This window comes from Metschnikowia bicuspidata (assembly GCF_001664035.1).
Source record: "Metschnikowia bicuspidata var. bicuspidata NRRL YB-4993 chromosome Unknown METBIscaffold_2, whole genome shotgun sequence".
NCBI classification, from domain to species: domain Eukaryota; kingdom Fungi; phylum Ascomycota; class Pichiomycetes; order Serinales; family Metschnikowiaceae; genus Metschnikowia; species Metschnikowia bicuspidata.
This window is the reverse complement of record NW_017387732.1, coordinates 720163-740250: the sequence shown is the minus strand read 5'-3', so window position 1 is coordinate 740250 and position 20088 is coordinate 720163. Positions and strand designations below refer to the sequence as shown.

Below are 20088 nucleotides of genomic sequence, written 5' to 3'. Positions count from 1 at the left end.
GGGCGGCTTTAAGATAGAAAACATGGATCTGAAAGAACCACGGCCTTCTGCTACTTAACACCTATCCTCTCCAAAAAAATATGTACCTGGCTCTGAATTTGCGTTCTTTTGTGTGTTTGCGCATTTCTCTTGGTATTTTGGTAATTAGGGCTGGCTCTAAGTTCTGGTGCTAAGCGTTGCCGAGGAGGAACACTGTAAACACAAGGCTTGAATTTTGTAGGGCGCCAGAAACTTGAGGCGAAATGGGTTTTTTTTAATTCGCGTCGATTGGCTGTTTGTTTAGGGCCTGTAAAGAGCGTGAAGAAAAAGAGCGCAAGTGCAGCGGAATGACTAGCTAGCAACAACGGTAAGAACGTTGAAGATAATGAGACAACCAGGCGGAGCAGAAAAGAGACAAGAGACGAGATGAGGGAAGAGACAAAGAGGAGGGAAAAAAGAGAAAAAAAGACCAGAAAAAGAAGGAGGTAAGATAAAATAAGATAAGATGAGATAAAGGAAGATAAAGGAAGCAAGATGAAGGAAGAGACAAGATGAAGGAGTAGACGAGATGAAGGAAGAGAAATTATTAAAGGAAGAGATTGCTAAGCGAAGAGACACAGCATACAAGCCAGCGTGTGTCCTCCAAAACCATCCCCAAACAGTCACCGCAAAAGCCATATTTGCAGTCTCGTCTGCAAGATTTGGCAAATCCATGATGTATAGGAATTGGCTCTGGCGCATGGCTGCCTATGTTTCTTTCATCCCCCACTTTTTCGCCAGCTCCACGAAGAATTTTATCTGGTGGTTTGGTGGTTTGTGTTGGGTGGTTTTTCTTTTGCTCATTGTGTTTGCTGCTATTGTTTTGTTGCTTTTGTTGTTTTTTGTGGTGTATTGGTGATGGTTAATACTTCTTGAACGAGTGGCTCACCTTGGCCATGGCCGGTCATGTGCCCCGGTGCCCCCTTGCTGGGCCGGTGGTGGGCAGGAATTGGTGGGGATGTTTTGGTTGTTTTGTGGTTTCTTGGAGCTTTTGGGCTTTTAGGCTTTTGGTTTTTTTCTGGTCTCTTTTTTGTTGTCTTGTTGTTTTTTGTTTTTGGTTATTAATGCTTCTTGTACTGCCTGGGCGCTGGGCCCGCGCGGCGCTACACTCCAAAGCTCCAAAGCTAATAAACCACGAAGCGTTCCACCACATGCCAATAACCACGAAGAGAGGAAAATATCGACTATTTTTCTCGCAGGCGTTTTAGGGGAATTGTGAACTTTGACCCATCAAAACTCGAAATGCAGCTCGCATGCTGCTCGGTGATCTACTCACTGCGCATGGGCGACCGTTGGGATAACCAAATTTAGTTTAGCTCAAGCTGTCTAGTTGCGCCTAGTATTTGCTCTGTTTTCTGCCGCTGGCTTTATTTTGTTGCTGTAGCAAATAAAGTGCTGTAGGGAAGCCATGGCACAAGAGTATCAAATGATACATTCTCGCGGGCAACGTTTAGCTAATAATTATAAAGCCTGGGATTCAAAACACACTGACATACTGGAATCACCTTGGCAGGGCTTTCATCTTACCGTCCAAAAACCTAGCAGCATGAACATGGAACACTCGGGCGAAAGACTAATCAACCATGTGTCGACTACCATCACTGAGGTACTCGTATGGCGTATAAAGTCTAAAAGCAGTTAAGAAGGTTTTTTTCCCAGTAGATTCACCTGATTAAAGAAGAAAAAGAGATATACAATTAATATGCATCAAAACTTCAACCAGCTCCAGCTGCGTACCAAGTGTCGAAACTCGGCCTACCCCCCTCCTGCTACTTTACTCGACGAGTTTGAGAAAGCGCAAAAGGACAATTCGGAGCTTTTGTATAGATAGACGTGCTTGCACAAGGTATATCTTTTTTCACACTATGACTACTGTTGCTGTACGAATACACGGTAAGTGGTAGCCAGAGGTTTTATAAAATTAAGGTGTAGATGAATTATCAAATGCCAAGAAGCAATACGTACTTTTTGTTTGAAGATATTACAGTAGTCTCAACTAGCTTGTGAGAACAAGGCTCTTGTGTCTGGAAAAAAGAGAAGGCGTTGTGGGCTTTCTCGATATCTGTAGTACGGTTTCCGGGTGCTTGACGCCCAAAAGATGCACGGTGGTCTTTTCGATATTGACATACTTGATTTTCCCCCTTTTTAAGAATGTGCTTCTTCAAGAGTATATTCAAGGCATAGGTTCTTTGGTTGTTTAGGTATATCGCCAGATACACAGTCAAGTACGATCCTTCCATAATCGCCATTCCAAATTGGTAGTCTCGAGCTGTACGTCTCCTTGGTGGTGCAGTGATTGTAGGATTGAGAGGTACTCCCATGTATGCTAAATACGACATTCCAATAGTTGAGATTTTGTTGGACTCCGGCATATCGATGACGGACAACTTGGAGGTTTCCTTCAGCCGGAACTGCTTGGACAATAACAAGTTGTAACCGTCGTGTTACCCAAGTAATTGTACGAAGCAATGGAAATACGCCAAGAATAAATTGTCTCTGAGCTTTGGAAAGGGACCTCTAAAGCTGCTAAAGTGTGGATTTGGTAGTTTCACGTGGAAAGTTCGTATTCCAAGAAGGCTTCAAGATGAAATCAATTTTGCGCCTAGTATCCCCCATTCTCGTGGTAACAACAAATACAAGCCTTGACTTGGATGTCAGCAGTCGTGCTTCGTCTATCTTAACTCTCTTGATCAAGAGACATCAAGCTGCATGTTTTTGGGAAATAATAAACTTCACATTGATTTATAAGGGAAGATATTGGAAAGTTCAAAAAAGTGCAAAGAAAGACGAAGTGATTGTGTGACAACCCACGTAATATTCTTTTCAGTAATTATTTGATGCAAGATCACGAAAATATTTTCGTATACATAGATCTTTCTTTGACGCACAGATCCAGGGCTATGGGCTTTTATTGCATGGACCAGAACTGTAATTTTAAATTGAAGTGAAGTTCTTGAGCTAAAAAGTATCTAATATGGGCTGCGCGATAGGTCTACGAGCCCACTTAGTACTGTCGGGCTGATTCTGCAGTTTCGACACCAGTGTTCGCATCCAGTCTCTTCTTCAGTTGTTACGCCTGTCACAATCGTCTTCTAAAAATCCGCTTCCGAAAAATATAAAGTTCCTGAGATTCTTTGATAGTGTCATACTCTTTGGAGAAACCCGAATATTGGGTGCCGGCTACTGGTGACCTGAAGTGACAATTCCATCTTTACGGCTTTCTAATATTTTGAACTTCTGATGAGACATGAAATTAGGTATTGTACAACTGCGCATTATTGTGGTTTCTCAAAAAACCATTAATTGTTAGTCTGAACATCCAGCACTATAGAAGTTAAATCCAGAAGTAGAATCGCGAAATGACTCTTCTTGTTCAATTTGGAGAAAGGAAGAAAGTATGTTTCATTCATGTAATACCGTCAAACAGCTCTCAGAAATGTGAGCCGTCTCTTTTTGAAGGGCGAAAAATTTCTAGTCATCTGTTTTTAGAATGAGTCTTTTGCGGAAATCCCTTTAATGTAGCAGGTGGCGGGACATTTTACTTGGTATATCGGGTGCATACCCTTAGAATAAGAAAACAACTAAACTAAAAAAAAATCAAGATTTCCAACAAATGCCAACGGAAACACAAGGTTTTGTTAATTCATAACTTTAGCGAGTTAAAAGTCTGTTCTGTACTACAATGAGGCATATTTTGACTTCGTTTTCGTGAAACAAATATGCGTGAGATAATTAGATAAGAAGATAGCCGCTCACAATCTGACTATGAAAGTTGCAGAATTCGGTATGAATCTGCGCTTCATCGAGAAATCCACTTTGAATCAAAAAGCGAAAGATTAGATAGCCACCCAGTGAGACAAAACAAATGCTAAATCAGAATTTCATGCTTTCTTCACCTATCGTCTGGCGCCACTGGATTTTTGCTGGACTAACTCTAATTGTCTGTGGGAAATGTTTGGTATGTGGAAAGCTTTAGTTCATCAAAATATTGATTTTTCTTTTGACATTGTAGTGCAAGTATATGAGATGGTCAAACTGAAGGATTATTCTTCTTTAGTTTCTATCTGGAAATAGTCAGGTGATTATTAAAAGTCTACGAATTCATATTACAACCGTAGTTCAAAACTCGCAAGACGATCAGACAAAATTCACCCCCAGAGACAGCACACAGTTTCTCATTCAACAATGAATACGCTGTCTCATCTTGATGCCATTTAGTCTGACGAAAATGACTCGAAATGAAACTCTAAACTTAAATCTCAATAATGTTGCCCCCAAATACGTTATGTATATATATCAACATTTTCGCACCAATAAATGAAAAGTAAGCACTGTGAAACTAAAAACTAGTTTTTGAGTGACAATCACTTCACGTGAGAAGAAAATGATACTTGAGAAACACAGGTGGACCCTGGAAAAACTGTGGATAAGGGGTCATCACATCGGAAATCAGCACATCCTATCCTCATCTACTAACGCTCTGAACACGCTGCGACATGTATATTCTTGCGGCCGCATCAATGCCTGCAAAAGATATAGCGAAAAAGAAAGAAACAGAAGAAAACTCCACAATTCCCCAAATTTATCCCCAAAGGTCCACTTTTCGACTGATTTTCTCGCCAACCTTTTATATCAAGTGAACCCGCTAAAAACAAGAAAACGAACAATCGGCCGCGTCACGTGACGCTCAACGTACTCGCGCCCCCAGTGACCCAGATAGTGAACTTGCACTCGTGCAAACCAAACAAAAAAAAGACATACGGCACAAAATGTCGTTGAAACAACTGCTCAAGGCCGCCAAGGCGGCAATCGACCGCAATGATCCAGAAGACGCGCTTGATCACGCGAAAGAAGCCCTCAAAATGGACAAAAACTGCTACTTTGCCTACATCTTTCAAGGCAAGCTGTATCAGTTGCTTTCAGAATTGGGAAAAGCGCAGAGTTCGTTTGAGAAGGCCACCGAGTTGGAGCCCGAAAATCTCTTGGGCTGGCGAGGCTGGTACCAGGTTGCCAAATCGAGCGATAACTACGACACATACTTCCGGGTGTTGACGAAATATTTACATGTGCAAATCGAGCAGGACGTGCCGATTGCAGACACCGTGAAGGACGTCTTCAACTACTTGCACGCACGTGACTTTCAAAAAGATGCCATATTGAACGAAACGTATCTCCGTGCCATTCTCCCGGGAACGGAGTTGGCCAATCTCTTGGGTTCTGCCATGGGAAACCCGGCTGAAAGTGTGAAAAAGCTCTTAACGCTCGTAAAATCCAGGGAAGATCAGCAGGTGCGTCAGGCTTTGGCCAAGGAGAAACTCCGCTTGCCCCGTGTACTTACCGCAGCGCTGCATGCACGTTTGCACGAACTTGAGTGGTCGCTTCGTAAGGACTCCGATATCTCGGCGCTCTACCAGATATATCTTGAGACCAGCGATGACGATGAGCTGCGCCGGAAATACGAGATTGAACTCCTCAAGTACAAATATGCGCTCTTGAAAATCAAACCGGAAAAAGCTGGTTTGCTCGAGGAGATCAAGGAAATGGCAGACGACTTGGTGCTTCTAGACACCCCTGATCTATTCACGTGGTCACTCCATCTAGACCTCCAGGACTCACCGTCAATCGACGACCTCGACCAGGGATTGCTCAAAAGATGCATTCAGAAATTCAAAGGAGAGGGCTTGAGTGCTGTGCTTTATCTGTATGTTATGAGCGACATGTGTCTCCTCGACAAGGAGCAGTTTAAGGACATCTATCTTGGTGAAAAGCTGGAGCCAGAGCCGCTGCAGGAAGAGCTCCTTGATGGCGAGCTCCTTGATAGCGATGTTCTCGAAACCGACGACACACATACGGAAGGACTCTCGCCCACGGAAGTGCTCGATCTCATGCTTCAAGGCTACGCCAAATGTTCCGATTCTATGTTAGCACACCGCATCGTGTGCAGCTACCTCATCTTCATCCAGGATTACGAGGCGGCATTGGAAAAGTGCACAACTGTCATCCGTCATTTGGCTGATTTCCAGAGAACGTACGGAATCGATCTTTGCCACTGTAAGGAGAGTGTCTTGTGCCTGCTTGCAAGTGTGTACACATACCACGAAGCACCAAAGAATTTCAGCAGGGCGCTTCAACTCTACAACAAGATTCTTCTGGATAACAGCAGCAATAAACAGGCGTTGATAGGCAAAGGTTTGATCTTGGTTGCCAAGCGTGAATTGGACAGTGCTTACGACCTTCTTTCGCTGGTGGCACGTGACTTTCCTGGTGACCCACGGGCGCTTATGGAGCTTGGCTGGTGTCACGTGTTGCAAGAGCGATACGCCGACGGAAGAGGGGTGTTGCAATCGGCACTCGAGCATGTTCAAGAGGTGTCCCCCAAATCGTTTGTCATACGCGCAGACATTCACTGGAGATTGGCGAAAAGCTTCTTGATGGAGGACTCAGAGAATGACGCCAACTTGAAAAGCGCATATAATTTCCTTGTTCTTTCGCTCAAGGACTCAAAGACTTTTGCCCCGTCTTATACGCTTCTTGGAATCTTATACTACGATCACTATGATGACAAAGCCAGAGCACAGAAGTGCTTCTACAAAGCTTTCGAGCTTGATGTTGCTGAAATCACCGCGGCCAAGTATTTAGTGAAGGACTTGGCCAAGAAGAGCGACTGGGAAATCACCGAGATCTTGTGTAAAAGAGTGGTAACGTCTGAAAAAAGCAGGAGAATTCTTTTCAGTCTGCTCTATGAGGACCCGGACAAGTCCTGGCCGTACCGTGTTTTGGGATGTTCTGCACTTAATAGACAGGACGATGCTAAGGCCATTGAGTGGTTTCAAACAGCCCTCCGCATGCACGCCATGGATTTGGAGTGTTGGATCGGCTTGGGCGAGGCTTACTACAACTGCGGACGAATGGACGCTGCTCTCAAAGTTTTTCAGCATACAGTCAAAACAGACCCCACTTCGTGGGTCAGTCACTACATGTTGGGTTCGGCAGTATGTGCCATTGGAGACTACGCCAGCGGACTCGAGGCTTTGCGTACAGCATTGACCATGAACCCTGATGCAGAATGCATCTTGAATGCGTTGTACGAGCAACATATCATGTATAGCTCGCAGTTGCTTCTGGGCGGTTTTGTCAAGAGAACCCTCCTGGTCAACAACTCGGCAATGGAGATCATCGCACAAGCGGCAAAGAAAAATCCTACTTCTTTGAGTTTGTGGAAATCTTTGGGTCAGTGTCTCAAGCTAGTTACACACGTCCAACAGGACATATCCGACTTACCAATTGATCATGTCTTGGGAACTTTGAAGACTGTTTCTGGGATTGACGATGAGCATGCATCATCAAAGGCAGCCAAATCATTATTTGAAGATGGCTCCCATCTCGAGGCAATCTCTATGCTCAATGTCTTGGCAGCAAGAGCCGCAATCCATGCATCAGGCCAAAAAGTGCACAAGCTTGTGCGGTCGTACACAAAATACAACCTTGGGTTGGCGTTTTTGGATGCTTTCAATGTTTGCGAGGAAGCCAATGTTGCTTTCCGTGATATGGCAATCGAGCAGTTTAAAGATTCAATCAAACTTGAACCGGCGAATGCCCAATACTGGCTTGCGTTAGGAAATGCATATGTTTCTCTTGATCCTCTGCTTGCACAACATTGTTTCATCAAGGCCAGTGTGTTTGACTCAAAAGATTTCAGTGTTTGGTCAAATTTGGCTGCTCTATACTTGAGATACGGCGACGCAGAATTGGCACAGGAAGCTTTTGACAGGGCAACATCCATGGCCCCAGAACAGTCTATGCCATGGTTGGGAAATGCATTGACTGCCGAGGCTTCAGGAGATGAAGAGAAGTCGAAGGGTTTATCAACGCACGCATATGTTCTTTCAAACGGTCGCAGTGCATTGGCACAATTGTGCTACGCTCTTTCTGTTCTCAACAACCGAATTGGAAGTTCCAAAGATGCCAGGGATGTTGAGGCTGCACAAGAGTTTAGTATTGCCAATTTTGCGATCCAGAGCTTCTTGAAGTTTCAGCCCACAAACGAAACGGGGCTCAAGCTCGCTCTTCTCTTGAGTGAAAGATGCCACACGTACGAAAGTAGTATAGTTGTTGGGGAGAAATTGAGCGAAGTGCTTGAAAAGAAATTCGAGAAATCTGAGAGCTCAGCCGTGATGCTCGAAGTGGCAACGACAAAGACACTGTTGGCAAGAGTGTATATGGGCATGGGAGATTATGAAAGCGCCATTGAAAACGCACAATTTACTTTGGATCTTGTGGCGGAGGAAGAGACTTCTCCTGCTGTTCGTGAGGCTATTCTTTCTTCAAGAATTGTTATTGGACTTTCGTTTTTCTTCAATGAACAGTACAATGAAGCGCTTGAGGAGTTCCAGATGATTCTTGCTGACCACGGACTGTCGCAAAAGGCGGTGACACTCACGGCCCAGATTTTGCATGCGCTTGACACGCCTGAGTCTAAACAAGCGGCGATCGATCAGTTGTTCACGTTCATGGAAGAAAATGGGTCCTCATTGCTTGTCGTTTTGACTTTGGGTGCCATTTCAGTGGTCAATGATTTTGAAGACTACTACATCCCCATCAAGGAGGAATTGGAATCGTTGAAGTTACAGGAGCTTATTGGAGACAACTTCCGCCAGGTGCCCAAATTACTAAAGGAGATTAGCGACCGTGTCAGTGGAAGGGATGGGTCTACTGTTTGGCAGAAGTTTGCCATGCTTTTCCCTGGAGACTTCAATATCTGGAAGAATCTCGACTCGCACATGGCGTTATCTAGCGCTCTTTTGAGCGAGTCTAAGCGTACGGCCATCGAGGTTTCTAGTGCGTATGCCGAGAAAGCGACGAGGAGAGAAATTCAAAGGGCGCTATTAATTTGTGCTGATAACGCCGCGGCTCGCCTGGTATTGATGTCGGCCCATTGAACAGAAAAGACAGGGATGTTCGCAACGCAGGGATGTGAGAGGTGACTCGTATACTACTTCGCAATATGTGCCGGTTTGAAGAGCCACACGGCCAGTTGCGGCTAAAGAGCTCTTCCAGAAGGGCCGTCTGCTCTGACGCCTACTAAATTAGCACCTCTACTTGGCGTCTCACGTGACCTCGGGAAGCGTGGCTCTTCTCGCGCGTCTCACCGGTAAACCAGAATCATAGCCAGCAGAAACAAAGGCGGCTTGGGTGGTCTGGGTCTACAGAGTAGCATCATTAAGCAGAAACACCAGACGAAATGTATTAACACACCCGCGGGGCCATCACGAGGAGCAGCGCCCACGAGGCAGGCGCAAGCGTGGCCACACAGACCCGTACCTCCCGGCAGATTCTGAGATCCCGTCTCGGGTCTCCCCACAAATGCGTAAGAAGCCGCAATCAACACCCAGGTACGCCCTCCAAAACACACCTACGCCCTCTGAGACCCAGGCAGCTGTCACGGCACGTGCACAAACCCCGCATCTGAAAAAACTGCATCGCAAAATCCCGTCTTTTGGCCGTTCCAAGCATCTTCTAGCCGCGGGATCAGAAAGCCTCCCAAAAGGCGTACACCTGTCCGGAAACGCCGCCAGAGCCACCGTATACCCACGAAGGAGTGTCATTCCTAACATTGGCATAGTGGCGCACGGACAGAGCTAAAAAAATCCGGTCGAAAACGTCCCGAATCTACACAATGGACACGCAGAAACTAGCGCCGGCGGCAACGGACTCTGAAACGCGGCGCAAGCACTCGAAACTCGTCCAAGTGGTGCAGAACTTCTTCACCAAGACGCTGCTGGTCATTGTGCAGGCGCGGTCCGTGCCTGAGGCGAAACCGCTGGCACATGACGGCGTGGCCTCGGCTGAAAGCAGCGGCACCTCCAAAATCAACAAGTGGTTCAACTTGCACATGCCCAGCTTGGACAGCGAGTGGGCACGGCTGGAGCTCAAGCCCTGGAAGTCCCACGCGGACTTGTCGCAGTTTCCCCCCATGATTGTGGAGACTTTCTTGGACCTCCGGCAGCTCAGTGCGTGTGAGATGGTAATGTTGGAGGACGACCACGGCAGCTGCTGGCCCGTGGCCGAGGGCGGCTCCAAGAAGCTGGAGGTGGTTCTAGAGCGCTGGCTCATCGAGTTTGACCGCAGCTCCTGCGGCCCCGACAGCGTCGTCGACAGCTCCGAGGAGCTCCCCCTCGTGTATAAACAGGCCATCGTGCTTCTCCGCGTGATCTACGGCGTCGTCCGGCTCCTCCCGGCATACAAGGCCAAGAAGCTCGTGGCAAAGCGGGCCAACAAGAATTTGGCGTTGCGGAACCGCTTCGTCGATGGGAAACAGCCGGTCAACTCCAAGGGCCGTGTGGGGCTCTCCAAGTCCATTGTGCCCCACCAGATGCTCACCACCGAGTCGCACATGACGCAGCGGGAGTTTTCGCCCATCCACACCAGTCTCGGCACGTTGCGCGTGTCCGTGGCATACCGCAACCACCACAAGTTCAACGCGCAGGACCAAGAGGAGCGGTTGCTGAACCACTTCCTTCTTTCGGACCACGAGCGTGCACGGGGCTCTCAAAACCTGCGTGCGAGGGGCTCGGCTGAGAGCGGCTCGCAGACCGAGTCTGTGCAGCAGCTCAGGCGAAAGGAAAGCACTGACGAGGAGAGGGCCCCGGGCGCAACGCGCGTCCTGAGCCACGAAGCAGATGCAAAGGCGCCCCGCGGCTCTTTCGGCCAGTTCCGCGAGAAGTACTCCGTGCTGCCGTGCACCTCCGAGCCTCAGGACATTGGAAACACCTCTCCACGGACCACTGGGAAAAAACCGGGTCTGGCAACCATACTCCCTCTGCCAGCCAATGCCAGGCCAAGCATCCAGCCTTTCAAGGTGGGCTCTATTGGCAGCTCGTCCTCGCCGCCATACGGCACCCTCGCTTCGGTTCAAACCAGTGGGAGAAGCTCCTCCATGGAACGCCGCATCTCCATCACCAGCAACCGTTCAGGGTCCAATGCGTCCTTGGTGGCCTTGCTCAGGAACCCGCGTGGAAGCACGTCGTCGTCTAACACGCCCAATGTCAATGTGGGCGTGGGCCCAAACCACCAGAACCACAATCTTCTGTTGCCCCGGCCGATTTCCTCCGCTGGTGGGCCACATCAAGACACCAACCAAGAGTCAAATCCCAACACCCCTCGCTTCTCCTCGTCCTTTGGGTCCCGTCAGAGTCGGCGATTCAGCAACACTTCCGCTCGAAATGCAGGGGGCTCCAACGCAGAGAGTAACGCGTACGTTGGTACTAGTGTGGGACTGGCTTCTTCAGGTGTGCCCTTCAGTGGGCTTTATGCGGATGATGACATCAGCTCTTTTGTTCAAATGATTGACGGGACATCTGAACTTCGCTTGAGCAACAGCAATCACGACTCGAAGCTGGCCACTCCAAACAATGATGGCAGCACACATTTTGAGGCTTTAAACCGATTTCAGTTGTTGAAAAGTCAATACCAGCATCTAAGTGATAGCGTGAGTGCTAGCCTAGTACTCCAGCACAATCAATCCAGGTCGCCGCTGGACGATAAACTCGTGGTCAGGAGATCATCGCAGTCCACCAGCTCACCGGCGCCGTCCTTGCCAGTTGGATCCTACGAGAACTCACACTTACCGTCTATTGTGTCAAGACTCAGCAAACTTGATTCCCAGAGATCACAGAGCTCCTCGGAAAATAGACCTTCGAGTCGGGCTGATCACACAAGCTCACATGCGCCTCATCTAGTGGCCCCACCACTGACTGTGACCACAATCGCACATGCAACACATGCTCTTAGCCCAGGATCCAAAGAGGCTGTTTCCGGGCCTGCCACAAGCCCCTCGGCCTACAATCCTTCAAGAGAGGATGTCAAGTACGAGAATGTATTTGAGGAAGATGATGAGGGGATTGATTACTTCGTCTCCCTGCGTGGCAATAAACATCAATCCTCGCAAGACCATGATATGAGCTTTGATAACGACGACTTGCTCTTTGAAATGACGGACACCAGGTAATCTCAAGAAAGCACAGTTGCACACGCTGACGTTCAACTCTGGAGTAGTGTTCGTCAAACACAATGAAGCAACGGTCAGTACAAGTTCAAGCTGACCTTGACTGAAGCACGCAAGAAGCATTGGCTGACAAAAACAGAAAGCCGCTGACTATCGGAGTTATAGATATCGAGACAGATAATGAAAAAAAAAATCAGAATACGGCTTTTAGCTCAGTAGCATGGAACATGAGGTCAGTATTAATGAAGAGTGGATGTTGATTGAATTTAAAAGGTGCATGAGTTTCAGGAAATTCTGCGCCTTATTTTATACTTAGGGAAAATTATAAATATCTACTAGCAAACCTGTGTATTTCAAGTGAATAAAGCATAATCATGCGCAGTTCTGTTCCATAGCGCTAGAGCTTATTGGCGTAGATGATCTTTCGAGTTTGCAAAGTAGTTTATAAAACTTTTCCAGCCCTATGGCCTAAACAAGCTTCGAGACTTGTTGCTTTCAAGTGGAATTCTCGAACATGAATCTCATAAGACTTTCTAAGTACACGCCCATTGGTCTCTCTTTTGAGTCGGCTTAAGAAGCCTGAATGGCTGAATTTTATGGGCATAAATAGTGTCGGCAAAGCTAGGAGAAGTTTCTTGGGTTGAAACCTCGTCTATTAACTTCAAACATTTGTACCAGCTACTCTTTTTAACTTTATAATGTGATTTGTTTTGTGTATCTGAGCGCTGGAAAAATTTGCAGAGACCAGTGGGTTGTTTGTTTTGGGACATGGAAGGAAATCCTAACAACGACATGCTAAAACAAAACCGAACCTCTCATTCCCGTGTTTATGCATGTCATCTTCGTCTAAAAACTGATGTGTCCAGGTTCTCTGGCCCATTTTCCCTAAATACACTATAAGGCTTTGCAAAACACTTCATCCAACGTTTTTATTCTGATTAATGGGACTCATCACACGCCAATTGCCTCGACCAGTCAGTTTGTGAATTTTCAATGATTCGAGGAACCTTAGTCAGAGTCAGAGTCTCAAATCTGCTTCTAAAGACAGCAGAGCAATCGGGAAGTACAAAGGAGGGGTGTTCTGCTTTCTTTGGTCCTAAAAACTTCCACATGGGAGTTTTTGCCACTGCGTGATGTCTGGTTCATTACTGAAAGAACTTTTGCATAATCAATACCACTTGTGGTTACAAGATTTTGTATCTAGGGTGTGTGGCGCAGCCACTAATTAAGCAATCGATCAATACTATATTAGAGAAATTGCACTTTTGGTTCATGGTTCTGATGTTGCTCGCTATAGATTGGACATCATGATTGACACTTAATCTCATATAAAGCGTTCCTGCTGTGTTGTATGGGTAGGGTATTTCCGTGAAGCAACCGTATTAACAAGAGACCGTGCTTTGCTGATGGGTGTGGGAATATGACAGACAGCTGACTTTGGTGACATAGATTCCATTATCCTCCACCATCAAAGAAAACATGAGGTTACAGGCCTGCTATAATAGGTCGAAATCCATACAAAACACGAAATCAAGCAAAGTGAATTCCTGGTTTTTCCGAAGCATCCCAGTTTTCATGTTTCTTGTTGCGAGATTGGGAAAGATGTAAGCACGTCGAATTCCCGGACATCTATAGATTTTGCGTGAAAAAATCCCAGATCTGCAACACCGACTCAGAAAATTTAACTGAGCTTTTTAGAATTTTGGGGCGTAGCTGTTATTGCGATAATTGCTCTCAACGTAATATTCTTGCGTTCATAGGCCTCAGGACATACAGCCATTGATACGCTTGAGTTGGATTGCACTGAAGGTGATTCTGACTGTGCCGGCCAGCAATAACGCACCTGTCAGATGCTTCTTGTAAATAATCTCATCCTGTGACATATCCATTCCCATGAATAATCACTTTGATCGTTTATCAAATTCCATAACTGACTAATTGAGAAGTTAAGGCACTACATTCTGTGAACTATCAATGCCCGTGTATTACATCCTGTAAAGTACGAATCCCAAAGAATGACCACTGTCGTGGAGTAAGAATTCCATAGAATCACTGGGTGCTGTTAACCATCTGTTCGCATATATTGCCAGTGTTACCATCCAAAAACCACTAGATCCTGGGAATCATCCACCCCAAGAAATTCCTACATGCTGTGATTCATCAAATTTTGTGAATTACCACTTTTGGGAATTTGCAAACAATTACCACAACATGCGAATTAAGAACCCAATCATGTCCCACCCGTTTATAACTTTCGCGGCCCCTTGAATTAATAACTCTCGCGACTTTTCCTTAACTTATCAAACATGACGGGTTATCTTACAGACACACGCCAAAGAAAAATACAAACTAATACAGTAAAAGAAATCTCCCACCGGGTTCACTAACCATGCAACTCCGACGGTTCACTTAACATCGATTAACAAATATAAAATCAATGAAAGAAGATGTATGAATACCAAATCATAGAAGATAAGTAATGTAAAATATAACAAGGAATAGACAGGTTTGACTAATATAGTATACGCATACACCCTGGATGGGTTAATATACCCGGCGAAGCCGGGGATATACACCCTGATATCCCCAACCGAAGGTTCACCCCGATCTTCGGTTGGGTATGACCTTTTCAAAGATAAGGTTATCCCTTCGGTATGACTTTTTCAAAGGTTACCTTTGTATAATATTGTCTTATTTATTTATAAACATAAAAAAATAGGTATATATGTGTTTAAAGGTGCTTGTATAAGTTATTGAACAAATAATATGCCCAAATATATAAAATATTATGATCTTAAAAAAATATTTCAAGAAGTATAAAGTAAAGTATTAGTTTCAACTTTATAAGCTTTCATATCTTTTAAATAATAATAAGTAGTTAAATTTAATGATATCTTTGATTACATTACTATAAAAGTAAAAGTTGATTGACATCAATAGTGTAAACTATCTGAGAGCCTTATAAAAACATACTTACCGAGGTATATCTAGACACTTTACCATAAATATAAAATATACACCTAACATTATTTATATGTATAAATATAAGTGTTTAATTCCTATAATAAAACTATTACTAATGTAATAATTTTAGTCATGACCCTGTAATTTTGATTATTTTCAATGATACCCTTCGGGCATTATTTGAATTAACTTTCCTTCATATTTAAAGTTTAAGTTAATAAAAGAAATATAATAGTTGAAGAATATATCACCCTTCGGGTAATATATTTTTCAGTGTTTGTATATATATTATATATGACTTAGTGATATCCATTATAAACTTAATTATTTCAATACTTTATCTATATTATATACCTTGCTTTATATAATAGTTAAATTGATAGTTCAGTTAGCATTATCCTATTATCATACATTATATATATATTCATCGGACTCTGCTCGGCACAGCTCGGCCTAGTTCCGCGAACAAGCGGCCCTATGTAGCAGAAGTAGCCACTGACATCCGGGCGCTTCATCGAAACAGCTCTTCCCTCCAAAAGAAGAAAAAAAAAGACCGCAAATTTCATACTACGATCATCTTGTTATCCCCACCGACACTCGAAAACAACGCGATTCTGAAAAAAAAAAAAAAAAACACGTTGGTAGCAAGAAGCCCTGGGCCCCACACCATGAAACCAGCGGGGCCATATGACGCCAAGCTGCAGGCGAGCCGGATTTGCGGGGCCAGCACGCGCGAGCTTACGAGAAAAAAGATGCCCGGATGCCCCAGCGTTTTTCCGGGGCACCCCACTATCGCCGGGATTTCCTAATCAAGAAGCCCTTGGTCCTCGTTTTTTTCCCGGTAGTTTTGGCAGAAAGACAAGCCTGCCTCTCGCTCCACCACGTGACAACGCCCGGGGGAGACTTGGTCATTTTTTTGAGTGATTTAACTGGAGTGAGATTGGTCCAGAGTGAGGTTACTCGAAGTCCGAGAACTCCAGAGTCAGGACATTGAGAGTCAGAACATCCAGAGTCGGATTATTCCAGATTCAGAACATCTAGAATCACTTTAGCGTCAGATCATCCAGAGTCAGATCATCCAGAGTCAGAACATAAAGAGTCAGAGCATCTGGATTCAGAGTACCCCAGATTCAGAACATCTGGATTCCGAACATCCAGAGTCAGATAACTTCAGATTCAGAGCATCTGGTTCAGATTGCTCCAGATCCAAAACATCTAGAATCACTCTGGCGTCAGATCATACAGAGTCAGAACATAAAGAGTCAGAGCATCTGGAGTCAGATCATTCCAAATTCAGAGCACTCCAGATTCAGATCAATCCAAATTCAGAGGACTCCAGATTCAGAACATCTAGAACCACTCTAGCGTCAGACCATCCAGAGTCAGACCATTTAAAGTCAGATCACTCCAAACCCGAATCATTAAGAGCAGGAACATTTGGATCCAGAACATCCAGGGTCAGATAACTTCAGGTTCAGAACATCTGTATTCAGAACATCAGATTATCTAGCGTCAGGTTACTCTAGCGTCAGGTTACTCTAGCGTCAGGTTACCCTAGCGTCAGGCGACCCCAGCGTCAGATACCCGGAGTCAGATCATCTAGTAAGCACTCCCAGTCCCGGCCAGATTGCTCCACGCTGCTCCAGGCCCTGTGCTCTCCTCCCTTGCATTCACGTGCCATGCTCCTATCTAGATTGGCGCCGGCAAAACAGCCCCGCACATGGAGGCCCCGGTTCTTCGGCGCGGGCGCAGCTCGCAGCCACAGCTACACGCCGCTAGAAGCGTACGACCGCCGCGTGGCGCTCCACAAGTTGACAGACGACCCCTACCAGCGCAAGATTCTTCTGAGCTTGTCCAGCCTCCACGCGCAGTTAAAGGCGTACCGGCCGCCGCCCGTGGCCACGCCGGACGTCGAGGACTTGAAGCCCAAAACAGGCCTCTCCAAATTCTGGTCCGGCATGCTCAGGCGCCGCGAGCGCACCCGGGACGGGCAGCCGTCGCTCGTCAAGGGCATCTATTTGTGGGGCGACGTCGGGTGTGGCAAGACCATGCTCATGGACTTGTTCTACCTGACCGTGCCCGCCAGCCTCCCCAAGCGACGGTTCCACTTCCACCAGTTCATGCAGAACCTCCACAAGCGGTCGTACCAGCTCAAGCGCGAGCACGGACACGCGGACTTGGACGTGATCCCGCTCTTGGCCAGCGAGATCGCCAAGACCGCCACGGTGTTGTGTTTCGACGAGTTCCAGGTCACGGACGTGGCGGACGCCATGCTCTTGCGGCGCCTCCTCACCTTGCTCCTCAGCCCGCAGTACGGCGTGGTGTTGTTCGCCACGTCCAACCGTGCGCCGGACGACTTGTACTTGAACGGCATCCAGCGCGTGCTGTTCATCCCCTGCATCCGCATGATCAAGAACGAGACCAGGGTCATCTACCTCAACTCGCCCACGGACTACCGCAAGATGCCCCGGCCGTTCTCCTCCGTGTACTACTTCCCGAATCCGGGCGTCAAGTACCACAGCAAGGCGTCGGCCAGCGCCCGCCAGAAGCACTGCGACAAGTGGTACGAGTACTTCAACCAGGCCAACCACGACAAGGCCGTGCTGCACGACGACAGCATCACGGTGTGGGGCCGCACGCTCCACGTGCCCGCCAGCAGCCGTCCGTACGTGGCGCAATTCACGTTCGAGGAGCTCTGCGGAAAGAACCTCAGTGCCGGCGACTACCTCTCGTTGGCCCACACGTACCGGGCGTTTGTCGTGACGGACATCCCGTACTTGAGCATCGACGTGCGCGACACCGTGCGCCGCTTCATCACGTTTCTAGACGCGGTCTATGACGCCCATGGCTGCATTGCCACCACGGCCGCGGCCGCGTTCAACGATCTCTTCGTGGAGCCGGAGAACCTTCTGAAAGACAACTTCCTGTTGTACAAAAGACAGAGCGACTCGGGGACCGAGGAGACCTTTGAGTACGACGACTTGGTGGTCAAGCACGGCTTCGACCGCCTGGTGGCCAAGAAGGCCTCCATGTTTGCCAACGACGAGGAGAAGTTTGCGTTTGCGCGTGCGCTAAGCCGGCTCACGCAGATGGGCACCACGGACTGGTTGGAGGAATCCCGCGCCTCGTAGACGGCCACGCAGTGTGAAGCGGGACCCCGGGCCCGGCCGCATGTCTGGATGCTTCTGCAACAGACCCTGGCTTGCGTGTTCCTGTTCACCACTGCGTGCTGCCTGCGTCCAGACATATTTATACCTTGACTAAGCTAGCAAAATTCATGGCTTCTTCCGAGATCCATAGTCTTGTAGGATACTTCTGGCAGGTGTGGAGCACTTGGAGGACGTGTCTAGGGACACCCCATTGGGTCCCCTAGCTTGACTCGCAAGCAAAGTGACTTGCAGTTGGAGTGACACACAAAGATGACCACTTATATTTCAAGTGACCTGCCATTGGAGTGACTCGCAATTGAAGTGGCTTGCCACTGAGGTGACCTGCTATTAAAATGACTTGCCATTAAAGTGACTTGCGCTTGCAGTGACTTGCAGTTGAAGTGACTTGCTATTGAAGTAACTCCCAATTAAAGGACTCGCAATTGAAGTATCTCGCAAGAAAAAAAGTGAGCATATCATCAGGTGGCCATTCCTTCCAGAAGGAGTACTCTTTCAGAGAGGTTCGGATTAAAATGGTACAAACCATTTGAATGCTCCCGCAGAGGGGCCCAATGGGCAATTATGTCGGGGTCCAAACTTTTCTCAACACCTCAGCAAACCAAACAGAGTTACGTAGATTTTCAATTGTCATCTTCAGCCTTGAGATTCATGGAACTGTTGTGCAAGCTTGTGTCACCAAAGCTTGGTAACATCCTGTTCATAGTAGACGTGGCTCGAACCCCTTCAATGTCACAGTTCAAAGTATCCAGTTTGTCTCAAAAAAACCCGTCTTGTCAAGTGGCGGGACGCACGACCGACGCTTGAATAAACACGTGTCTGAGCGAGCAGCTCTCAACGGCCATTCTTGCCTACAAAGCCAAACGGTTTGTCTTCCTGACCGTCGGGCCGAGCTTCACAAACCTACCATACCATTGACGCAAGCGATTCTCGTTTTTGCTTGCTGAAAGGGGCAGAGATGCATCTCGGATGGCGGCCTCTTGCGTATTTAGAATATGCTCATATCCAACGCAGACCAATCCACGAATTTCTAGATTCATTCAAAACACTGGAATGTAATTGCACTCCCAAGTTCTGGAACAAGCGCTCGCCGAGTTTTGGCCTGAGAGCATGACGGGAGAACGTCCAATCTGAAGGTTCGAATTGTTTTGAGCATTCGACAAAAGTTGACCCCAGATACTCAGCGCCTCGTTGACATCCATGCCTCGGGTTTGACATGAAAGTTCGACCATATAACGGGTCATTCTTAGTTTGAGCAGTTCGCGTCAGTCCTGTGCCAGCGTCCAAGCGACTAGGAGCACTCTCGTTCGGAGACCCTGCAACCATATCAATCAGTCCATAGCTGCTATTTTCGGATTTGGCACATATAAGCTCGCCCCATCAGATGTGGACAGCGCAGCACCCGAGGAGTTCCCGGGGCTGGCCAGGTATCCTTGAGAAGTAAAAGTCTCTGAAAAAGCTTGGACTGATATTAGTAGACCCCAACAAACTTGCACTGATTGATTTCTTCGACGTTCTCGATACCCAGTCACCAATCCTGAATCAACGTGTCATCGGAATCTCAAGAGATCGCGTCGTTGGGTTTCTACAGGGGCTGGGTGGCCGTGCTCCATGAAGCCACCAGTAATATCTGCAAATACATGCTTGCACGCGGCTCCCGGGCGGTGTCTTGATCAGCGTGTCTACCGGGACACAGAAATTTTGTGTATGTGATCCCAATTGTGAAGGCTCTCGATCTGTGTTCTTATAACAAGTTATCGTCTTTTTTCCTACCGTGGCTAAGTGGGTCTCAGCCATTGTCAGAGGCCTACCCAAAGAGCTGGCCTTGTTCCTCGAGCCAAACAGTGATTTCATCTCCAGTGGTCAGCTGATGCACCATTTTCTCAATAGGCTGATACGGATATAAACGCTCCTCTTTTCGGACACCGACGCCCG

At 47.0% G+C, this 20088-nt stretch overlaps 6 protein-coding genes across 6 annotated transcripts; 4 read left to right on the top strand and 2 right to left on the bottom strand.

Annotated features, from left to right (window-relative positions):
- Positions 1–236: 236 nt before the first annotated feature.
- Positions 237–817, bottom strand: METBIDRAFT_145036 (uncharacterized protein). Its single transcript, XM_018854511.1, has one exon. It carries the CDS (start codon positions 718–720, stop codon positions 331–333), a length of 390 nt encoding a protein of 129 aa, XP_018712524.1. The 5' UTR covers positions 721–817; the 3' UTR covers positions 237–330.
- METBIDRAFT_145035 (uncharacterized protein) lies at positions 818–1376 on the top strand. The gene has a single exon (XM_018854510.1). It carries the CDS (start codon positions 915–917, stop codon positions 1224–1226), a length of 312 nt encoding a protein of 103 aa, XP_018712523.1. The 5' UTR covers positions 818–914; the 3' UTR covers positions 1227–1376.
- A 3411-nt stretch (positions 1377–4787) lies between these two features.
- Positions 4788–8957, top strand: SKI3 (SKI complex subunit tetratricopeptide repeat protein; the record flags this gene model as incomplete). Its single annotated transcript, XM_018858719.1, has 1 exon — positions 4788–8957. One exon carries the CDS (start codon positions 4788–4790, stop codon positions 8955–8957), a length of 4170 nt encoding a protein of 1389 aa, XP_018712522.1.
- A 737-nt stretch (positions 8958–9694) lies between these two features.
- METBIDRAFT_40513 (serine/threonine protein kinase regulatory subunit) lies at positions 9695–12025 on the top strand (the record flags this gene model as incomplete). The annotated part of the gene is made up of 1 exon (XM_018857284.1): positions 9695–12025. One exon carries the CDS (start codon positions 9695–9697, stop codon positions 12023–12025), a length of 2331 nt encoding a protein of 776 aa, XP_018712521.1.
- An 850-nt stretch (positions 12026–12875) lies between these two features.
- On the bottom strand, positions 12876–13225 carry METBIDRAFT_30996 (uncharacterized protein). The gene has a single exon (XM_018855750.1). It carries the CDS (start codon positions 13132–13134, stop codon positions 12961–12963), a length of 174 nt encoding a protein of 57 aa, XP_018712520.1. The 5' UTR covers positions 13135–13225; the 3' UTR covers positions 12876–12960.
- Positions 13226–16665: 3440 nt separating this feature from the next.
- METBIDRAFT_77536 (uncharacterized protein) lies at positions 16666–18117 on the top strand (the record flags this gene model as incomplete). Its single annotated transcript, XM_018858718.1, has 2 exons — positions 16666–16718; positions 16752–18117. The coding sequence occupies 2 exons, from the start codon at positions 16666–16668 to the stop codon at positions 18115–18117; spliced, it is 1419 nt and encodes a 472-aa protein (XP_018712519.1).
- Between the last annotated feature and the right edge of the window lie 1971 nt (positions 18118–20088).